Genomic DNA, 10552 nt, shown 5'->3' with positions numbered 1-10552 from the left:
CACACACACACACACACACACCCACACACACACACACACACACACACACACACACACATATATATATACACACACAGCTCTGGAAAAAATGAAGAGTCCCCTGCACTGAGCCCCCATTGAAAACCTCATGGTTATTACACCAGATATTGGTTTCTGAACTCTCCCTGAGTTAAAACATTAGTATTGTTGTTTCTAAATGAATATGAACTTGTTTTCTTTGCATTATTTGAGGTCTTATTATTTTGACCATTTCTCATTTTCTGCAACTAAATACTAAATCTATGCTTGGAATTTCAGAGACATGTTGTCAGTAGTTCATAGAATAAAAGAACAATGTTCATTTTACTCAAACATATTCCTATAAAAAAAGTAAAATCAGAGAAACTGATCGTTTTAAGTGATCTCTTCATTTTTTTCCAGGACTATAGACATTTTTGGATGTGCCGTCGTTCAGGACAAAGCCAAGTTTTTAAGACGCAAATATTTCACAAGGCTGTATAGTTTTCTCCCTCTGTGGAGCTTTTATTCTGAGGCTTTGCTTCTGCAACAAAAGATGAATCTACTTTATGGCTTTTCATCTTTACCGAGGGTTCCGATAAATGTGGAGGGCGCTGTGCGTAATATTTTTGGCACCCTGCAGATTTCCTTTTTTAAAGCCAAGCAGCCTACAATGGAGGAAAAGTTACAAGTAAGAAGCACGTCAAGTGGGAGGATTCAGCATTTTTGCCCATTTCAAAAACCAACAAAGCCACAGTCAATGTGAACAAAAAAAATTGATTTACCGGAAATTATTCTGGAATTACTAACTTGAACTTATTAGAATATTTTTAAAACAGACGATTAATACAACATTCAAGACATAACCGTAAGTCTTAACAGAACTAATATATTTATCTAACTCCTGGAACTGGTTGAAGAAGGAAATATATTTTGGAGTCGTATAAACACAAGCAAATCATAATTAGCCTTTGTATTGTTTTTTTTGTTTTTTTTTTTTGAAAGAATACGAGTAATTTCAACAACTGTTTTTGACAATAAACATAATTTTAATAGCTAATTTTCTCTTTAAAAAAAAACAAAACAGGAAGGCATCATCAGTGCTGTACAGACAGGCTGTTTTCTGAATCAAATAAACAGTTTCTTCTATTTTGAATAAGCCTAATTGATGTGAAGCTGCATTTTGCGTTGCCGTATTAATGGATGGAGTGAGCATTCACCCTTCACCATCTGTCCCAGTTGTGCTGTTTAGTGAGATTCATGAAACTGAGAAGAACAGACTTCTCCTCACCCCCCACAAATAGCTTTATTGGTTTCCAAGCACTTCCTGCTGGGAGGCCATGTAACAAGTTGCAGCCTCGGCTTCAAGGGAAAGAACAACACGAAACTGAGAGACACAGACACCACACAGTTCAAGCTCAGGCCACTTGCGTCTCAAGCACCAGACCAACATTCAGAAAGCTACGCATTAGTGGTGCGGGAGAGTTTTATGAAACGTTTTACATGAGAGCAAACATCATCTCCAACAGTGATCGGCTGCTGCAGACATAAAATATTTAGGATACTCCTGTGATTTCCTTTTATGTGTGTTGTGCTTCACGTTTTGAGTAAACTTTATTGGAACCAGTCGTTGCTTTGTTTGTCTCTCCTTGTCGCTTTTAAAATGTAAAGAAGCAATAAAAACTGCAGGGTCATGATACAACCATTACAACCATGGAAACTATTGATGGTAAATTACTGCATCCAGATGGCAGGAGGTCGCTTGCTTCCACTGCAGAGGGAGATGGAAACAACATGGTGTCTGTAATTTAGAAATAATGTGTTGCTTTTCTAAAAGTCAGGATTTCCCAGAAATAACAAAAATACTCGTGCAGGATTTGGAGGCGGTTTTAAACCAAGAATATTTACTATTTGCTGTGATCCTGAATAATTTAAACCTTTATTAGAAATGGAGAGCTTGTGGAGTCACTGAGAACGCAGGTATTTTAAAGACAGCATAAACCAACTTTTCAAGAATTATCAGAAGCGTTAAAACTTTTTTGCGAATCTTCTGCTTTTTGCAGTCAGCACAGCTTCACAGCAGAGGAGTAAAAATAAAACATTTCACTCTGAAAAGTGTTGGAATGCAAGCATTAAAAAAAAAAAATGCCTAAAAACTAAAATCCTTGCCAAGCACCTAACAAAAGGTTACTTCAATTTTTTATTTTTCCTCAATTTATTCAAGTTTATGCATTTATGCATTTCTTCTCACCCACAGATGCTTTAACATCCATCTCCTGCAATTCAGTACGAATTAATCAGCATTTAGGATGTACTAAAGTCGGGTTTGTGTTCAAGCGTGCTTCCCCGCTCAAGCTAGCGCCAGCTGGACGGTCAGACATTACGATCTCTGTGGGTCACTCACTTTAATATAACCTGGCAAGAGCCGGGATTAGTTGGACTTAACTTGCAGATACCATGTAAACGACGCTAAATATACAACATGCAGGAGAAACAATCTCACACGTGCAACAACGTACGGCCAGAGGAGGCATGTGTGTTTACACCTGCCGAGGGACACACAAAGGCTGCCAACTTTGCTTGGAAGCTTTGAATGGCTTTTATCTGGGGCGAGGAGCTGGATGGCTGTTCGGATTCTGCGGATGATTGTTTGCTACTGGGTCAGCATGCGTGCGCTAAAAGCGTTTGTGCCCTACGGGTTTGAAACGAGCACATGTGGACCCCGTAACCCAGAAAACCCTTCATCGGGTCGTTAAAGAAGAACCTGGAAACTTCTAAGAGGAGCTGATCACTATCTGGGGTTCAGGTGACGCTGAGAATACAACTTTTAATAGAAATATCCTACCATGAATCTGATTTGGAATTCAATTAATAAAATACGTAACATAATGTGATTATACTTTTTTTTTTTAAAATGTGGCAATATTTGTTAGATTAGGGTTAGGGTTAGGGTACTTCTGACTGCACTCCACTGCTGAAGAGTGTTTGGATATGATTGCACTACCACAAGGGCAAACTTACATTATGACCCTGAACTCCTGTGTTTGTTTGTTTTACAACATAGCAGCCTTCTGTCTCACAGGACCGGCTGAACTGCCGTGAGGAAGTTTTTCTATGTGTTTGCATGTCTCCATAGCGACAAAAGTGATGTCACGTTGGCATCGTCTTCATCTCTGATGAAGGAACAGAAGGGCAGCTATTTTTTTTTTATTTTCTTTTTTTAAAGACCAGCTGCAACACAAAGTACAGCACGACACAGAGACTTGCTTACTTTGTTGGAGCAAATGAGGCTTCAAGGGAAATTAAAGAGCTGTGAAATAAAATGCTCAATAATAAAGAACTTTATTTCTCACTTTTTGGATCCATTGGTGTGTAAATAAACAAGGCGAAACTGCACCAGAATATACTGATTTATCCAATAATTTACATGAACAGTAAGGCAAAGTTGAGAAAAAAGATTTTCTGCTCATGTTCCCAGGCTAAGTATGATTTAACTGTATAATATGTTGTACAGAAACATCGCATATACTGTGTTAATTTTTTATGCCTTGCAAAGCGCAAAATAAGGACTTACGTCCTGCTATGCAAATTTGGTATTTGGCTTTTACAGAAAGCCATTTTGCACCCTAGCAGCTTATTGCTTTCGGAACGTGACGCCGTTATTGAAGACATGCGAAGCGAAATGTCAGCTAACACCAAACCTCGAAGCTACCATGCAAAGAATGCCACTTTCAGACTCGACTGTCCCTCTCCACTTCTGCCGCCATGGCAAGAGGACCTCAGCCCCCATGTCTGCTGGGTAATATTCTGATGAAAAGAAGAAGGACTCTGCGGGTGCACATGCGACCACAAAGCCGCTTGTGATTGGCTAAGAGTCCAGCACTGGTATTTATAGATGTCTCTCATGAGAACATTGTAACCAGAGCCTGAAAACCTCATGGTTATTCTCGTATTCGCTCACGCTTAGGCTCCCTCGCTGGAAAAGACGGGCATTGCAAAAATGCAAGCCCTTTCTAAACCTCTAGAAAAATCCGACAGAGAAGGAGAAACGCTCCTATTTCGTCAAGAAACCATACAAAGTAAAATCCTACAGCTGTCGGCGGCTAAAGTTACTCAATAGTTCGAAACTTCAACCGTAGCACAGTCATTTAAAATGCGTAAAGCTGGTTGACATTCCTCACATTCATGACCGCCATCAGTTTGACATTCAGAAGATTCTCGAACCCTGACAAAAACAACATCCGCAGCAGGCTTTGGTGGGCTCGGAAATACATTTCTGACATGTAACATGTAGCTGTGAATGTGGCTGCAGTAAATTACTGGTTTTACAATCTATCGGCGCTGGTGTCAGAGGTCTGAGAGGAGGCAGATATCCCAATGTCAATCTGTTTACGCTGTGTAGAGCTTTTATTCTGAAAATGATACTTCAGTGATTTCTACATCATAGAAACAAAAAGACATGTGCAAGTCTCTACAGACTATCAGAGGGTGTTTGAGGAAAATGCTAGTGGTCTCTGCATTATGGTAGTGAGTTTTAGGGGAGGAGATGGTCAAATTTTCCTTCAGAATACATAATTATGTTGATCTCTTTTCTTTAATGAGCAAACACTTTTTTTTTTTTGGTGTTTATATCTTAATAAATGACTTTCTTATGTTGAGACGCATGGAAAAAGACACAAAAAGAACAGAACATGAATTGGTTGTCATATTTCTTTCTCAGGACTAGTGAATGCAAATGTTTGTCATTTTGAACTCAAGTGAGAAAATGTGCAGCACTAATAATTTCTAGAAAACGAAGTGATTTACGCATTTTCTTTTCCATGGAGCTCAAATGTCATATTAATAAAAGCAAAAGACTCATCAGCGGCTAAAAAGGCTCACTGCTACTGTGCACAGGTTTCAAATCAGCCATTTCAAATTGACATTACATGTGAACCGTCGTACTTTTATGCCAACTAGGTAAACTTTGTGTACAGAGGGAGATGATTTAAATGAAGTACAGTGGCAAAAAAACATTTTTTATGACAGAATGAAGCTATGATAAAAGTCTGCAGATCGTTGACATGGTGCAGCCGTAGCTTCACAAATATAAAATCCCGACAGTGTGTTAGACAATCTACTAATGATAAAGACACAAACATGTTTTCTTTTTGCTCAGTACGATGGAGAAACTATTCAATTAAAACTGAGCAGCTGCAGCATGTTCATGAGGAGATGGTGCACAACTTTGAACAGTGAACCAATAAATGCCAACAAAGATGGTGTGGCTCACCAGAAAAGCAACAGAGTGATTTTCAACCTCATCAAATAAAGGCGACAGGTCACTCCACTGCTTCAGCTGAGGCTTGAAGTCCACAAATACAGACTCATTTTGTTCAGCTTCACCCCGACGGGGCCAGTTTCCCACCAGGGACGTCTCCCTGCCTGAACCACGCTTTATTTACATGAATGCATCGCTTACAGAGACGCATCTAAAACATCTCGAGGACTAAAGTTGCCCAAACACACAGACTGCATGAGTAGGCTTTAGTTCCAGTTCCAATAGTGTTCGGCAATTTTTCATTCAATGATCAATGATCTCTTTTACAAGAGAAAACAAAATAGTTAAAATGTTAATGTTGATTTAAAAAAATATATATATATGATAATTCTTTCAAAGGCCTTTTCTAAGAAAAATGTACAAACCCTAACCCTTACTGGTCCAATCACCGGAGCCCCTAACTATAATATTCTCATCAGACTCCACTGTAGAGATGAGTCTTACTCAGTGGACCTTAAGGGAAGAGATTTCAATTCCTACTTTTGCTCACCATGCTTCCTTTTCTCTGTCTTGTTTAACAAATTTTTACCAAAGTTTTGAAATGAGTTTTAGTTCAACCAAGCATAAAAAAAGAACTTATGTTGTTCTGAGAAACACTGAGTGGCTTGCACGTTTAAATCAAACAAATTCCTCTCGGTAACCAGGTTTTAAACCTACATTGCCAGTCTTTTTGACTCACAGCCTCTACAGATTAGCAATAAAACGCCTCCCAGTTAGTATTTACTCACAGAATCCACAGCGAGTCCCTCCCTCAAACACAAAGCCATGCGGCACGGCACCGTATCGACGCAGCGCCGACAGCTTCCAGTGACCAATCACCACCGGCGGCAGGCCTCTGCTGAGGACCAGCAGGTTGTTGCACAGATGAAGGGAGGCGGGCCCACTTTCCAGTTTGGTGCCTGGTTCCACACTGACAAAGAACCTGTGAGCTGAAGAGACAGAGGAGCATTTATATGTTGAAAAGCCCAACCCTAAGCTGCTTTTTATTCTCATTAAGTCATAATGGCTGCTGGGTAACTGAAGTCATTAATCACAAAGAACACAATAACCGAGGTGGAGCTAAAAACAGATCCCAAAGTTTGAATGTGAAGAAGTGATGGTGATGATTCAGCAGGTCTCTGGGCTCCTCTGGCCTCAGTTTGTCACAGGTCTGTTTATTCATCTGTTTCATGAAATGTTCTCAGACTTTTTGAAGAGAAGACGTTGCACTACGTTTAACACAAACACACACTCAAATGCACCCATGCTCTCAAAGGCCCCTTCATTAGGTACACCTTGCTAGGACTAGGTTCGTTCCACCCTAGGCGTAGATTGAACAAGGTGTCTGGAGATCTTGGTCCAGTCATAGTCTCTGATTTTATCTGGTGATTGTGGAGATCATTAGAACTTGATGTCATGTTCAAGAAGCCACTTTGAGAGTATTTGACAAGGGTCAGGACTTTAATGCGTCAATTTCCATTAATTAATTACAGAAATTTCAACACATAAAAAATCTTAACGCAATTAATCACAATTAAAAAAAACAAAAAATTAACATAAAACAGTTCCGTCTGGAATCTTTGCACTGACGTCTTTGTGGTACGTCCATAAATCTGACGCACGAGCAGCATCTGCAAACAAAAGCGACGGACAGCAAATGTGCTTCTCTTGGTCCACTAGGGGTTTATTTTTGCTTCAAAAATCAAACTGCTGGGATGCTGGAAAAGACACGAGAGGCTTTCCTGACAGCAAACAGCAGTGAAAGAAAAACCTCACGTGGATCCGGCACATTTTCTCCCTTAGACGTATCTGCTTCACCCTCAATAAATGAATGACTCGGTGTTCTTCCATTTTTGTATGCTTTTCAATCCTCTTCTATCAAGTTTTAAAAATATATATATATATTATTTTAAACACAGCATCTGAGATTGATTTTTCTTCACAAGAAACAATATATGATATACTTGCAACTTTATGTGGTCTTCTGTATCATTTACAATCTTGCTAATTTTCACCCTGAAAGCAACAAATTCTTAATTTCCTAGAGTAACGAGGCAAGACTGTGATTTTGGCATGAGGCCAAGCCACTGACCTTCCCCCAGGCTGTAGCGGATCCGAGCATCCCAGGTCAGCAGGGCGTCTCTGTTCTTAAAACCCAGGATGAGGGTTCTTGCCAGGCAGAGGATGGACAAAGTGTAGGGCACGCCGTCATACCCGGTTCCTGGTTCCACACCACAAATCCCCTGAAAGAAGAAGAGAATGACACTAACACTGCAGACCAGATAACACACAACGTCCCCTGATCTGAATTTGTTTTGGTTGGCTGATGAATCTTTAGAAGTCACAATAAATTAGTGTGAATTCTGTGGTTTCTCCACTGGAATCTGGAATCCACTTGTTCCACAAATCTTGTGGCGTTTCTGTATATATACTTTCTGCTTTCAACAGGTAGAACTTTATTTGAAACATTTATGTGGGTTCAGTTTATGCAGCACCTTACTCCTCCTTCATATATTTCTGCTCAGTTCGGGATAGGGTTAGAGTTAACCTAACCCTACCCGTGCTTCGTATAAGCCTTCTGTGAGGTACAGCTTCATTTTTATTCAATCTGAAGACTGAACTCATGTTTTTTGAGGCAGAAAACATGCTGTGTATGAAATGCTAAAAAAGAGCTGAAGGAAATGTTGGACAAGAGATCCGATGGATCCAAGCTTTGATCCGCTGCTGAACATACCTCCAGTGTTACATTCAGCCTCTCCTTGTGTCCGATGTTTTTCCCTTTCTTCTTCTCCTTGCACACAAGTAAAGTCAAGCAATCTAAGGGAAACACATATATACACACATATAAATATATATATATATATATTTTTTTTTTTTGCATTTACTGTGTGATAATTGGGTTTGTTGAGAGCTACCCAATGTCCCCATGTCTATCCACGGCACATCTGTCATAAGAAACCCCCCAAAAAACAACAAACTGATCCACTTGCTGATCCGAAAATAAAAGTTGAGCTCCGAGTTCGCTCACATGGTGCAATGTGCACTTAGGGCACAGCAGAGGAGCTCAGATTATTCCCACTACTCTTGCCAGTTTCTTCAAGGACACAGGCAGGGCTGCGCGTATCTGTGCTGAAACATTTGCAGCCTGTCATAGCATCTCAAATTATTCTCAACTCAAAAGAATGCAATTTACAGTAGAGCACTACCCAAGTCTTTTAGCAACGCTTCTATAAGCCAGCTTGTCGTTTAATATCTGATTCCATCACTGAGGAGCACATTTTATTTGAAACTGGAAGGCCCACAACCAAAAATGAATTCTGCTCGTTTTCTTGTACGGGTTTAGCTCAAACAACATCCTCATGTGTTAAACCCTGCGGCATGCAGCCAACAGACAACTGGCAAGTTGTGCTTAATTTAACAGCAGAAAAATGTTTTGAGGTCGGTGCTGGGTGAAGAAGATGGGAAGATCTGTGTTTGTGATGCATAAGTAGAAGGTGTGAACTCCTACCTGCGACCGGGGAGGGCTTCTGGAGAACAACCCAACGAGTCTTCCACTGTGGAGAAGTTTAAGACACAATAAGTCACACAACATTGTCCTCTGGTGGGCAGCGAGGAAGGAGAGCATATTTCTAAACAAACAAAAGAAAAAGATAAGAAAAGCTGTAGAATTAACCTTTTTTCCATCTCTAAACTTGACTTGTCCCTCTGCGACAACTGTATCCGTCATCTTCTGTCATGGTTTCTAGCAGCTGTGTGTGTGTGTGTGTGAGTGTGTGTGTGCAAGAGAGAGTGAGGAAGAGAAGGGGCAACTTTTCAAAATAGCCTTTACAGCCCAGGGTCCAGACAGCAGACACTTTCCCTCCCTCTCACTAAGACCCCGGGGCGGGGGGAGCCACCAGCCCACTGCCAACTTAGTACAGTTGTCCACCCGCTTTGAGTGCTTATTGTCTGCAATGTAGCTAATTTGATTAAAAGCGCATAACTTGCACACCATTCACTTAAACTCCTGCAGCATTTTCTCAGCCGGGTGTTAGACGGGGATTCGCGTCGGCTCAGCGCTGATCTTCTTAGCCTCGGCTCTGTCTGTGTGAATGAAGGTTAACTTGTGAAAAGCCGGCAGACGACACAGAGATAACCAGGTAAATCGCCAGAATATTTAGTGAAATGTTTTGTTAAAATAACCATTCGCTTGGCCGGCCGCTTCTGCACTTCGTATTTATTTGTCAAGTGATAAAAAATAAAAACAGCATGGCCTCGCTGCAAAGCATTGTCCCTTTCGCAGCTCTTGGCCGAGCCTTAAATGAGAAAAGAAACGAGAATACATGCAGTGAATAAGGGCACTGAAAATGTCCCATCTCATTTGTTTTTGGGTCACTCAGCAAAAATGGTTTGTAAAAAATATTTTTATTAAGACAGAATTCTACACTTAAATGTTTGTTTGCCTTAGGTGTGGGAAAAAAAGCATAATAAAAGATATTTTAGAAATATTTTTACACAAAGTGTCTCTAGACTTGTACAGATGTCTCTTTTTAGCGATGTTTAAGGTTACCCAGTGGTCGGTTTTAATTCAACCTAGTAAAGTATGTTGAAATTTTTGTTGTTTTTAGCCAAGTCAGAAGATTTTCTGTTGCAAGTCATTTTAAGTGAGATTTATTTCAAGTGATTTAGGAAGTGACACAACCGGAAAGTGCAGCGTCCCTGTCGTTTACTTTGGTGACTTGATTAAAAACCCCCTTGGTCATTTTTACTCTATTTTTTCAAAAAGTATCCATATTTTTAAATTTATTTTAAATCACGTTTTAAACTTTAGTTCAAATCCTTGTCTGACCTCTGGATTGTTTTCTTTCTCATAGATCAGTGTAAATGTTGTTTAAAAACCAATAAATATCTTACCCTATCAGTAACATAAAGGAAGGAGATAGCTGATGCCAAAACTCAGTTTAATGGCTCAATTAATATCATCATCATATTAAACCATGTTGGGGTTTTGTTGCTATTATTTAAAAAGACATCACCTTAGTATGCAGCAAAAGCTAACTTCAGTTAGCATAACAGCTAAACAAACTTCAGCTAGCTTACAGCTGGTTCTTGGTGGCTGGTTTAATTTCTGTTATTTTCTTTTTGCAATTTGGCTCTAAAAATAAATAAGACAACGTACCATATTTTTGGTACAATATTACCAAAAAGATTTTAACCAATTACCAGACTAACATATAATTTCTTAAAGAGTTACTTTAGAAGGCCAACTCTTTTAAT

The 10552-nt window shown here is 39.8% G+C and overlaps 1 protein-coding gene across 2 annotated transcripts in view; it reads right to left on the bottom strand.

Annotated features, from left to right (window-relative positions):
* The window catches only part of LOC103132182 (protein Dok-7-like), a 22252-nt gene extending 12564 nt beyond the window's left edge, over positions 1-9688 (bottom strand). For both annotated transcript variants that reach the window (XM_007543946.2, XM_016666718.1), the window contains exons 1-5: positions 8970-9688; positions 8805-8850; positions 8031-8113; positions 7389-7539; positions 6046-6246 (exon numbers count right to left, since the gene is read on the bottom strand). In XM_007543946.2, coding sequence (XP_007544008.1) covers positions 6046-6246; positions 7389-7539; positions 8031-8113; positions 8805-8850; positions 8970-9023 — 535 coding nt within the window. In that variant the 5' untranslated portion in view covers positions 9024-9688. The remainder of the gene's footprint in view (positions 1-6045; positions 6247-7388; positions 7540-8030; positions 8114-8804; positions 8851-8969) is intronic.
* Between the last annotated feature and the right edge of the window lie 864 nt (positions 9689-10552).

This window comes from Poecilia formosa, unplaced genomic scaffold, assembly GCF_000485575.1.
Source record: "Poecilia formosa unplaced genomic scaffold, Poecilia_formosa-5.1.2 Scaffold11, whole genome shotgun sequence".
Lineage (NCBI taxonomy): Eukaryota > Metazoa > Chordata > Actinopteri > Cyprinodontiformes > Poeciliidae > Poecilia > Poecilia formosa.
This window is presented reverse-complemented; position numbering and strand designations above follow the sequence as displayed.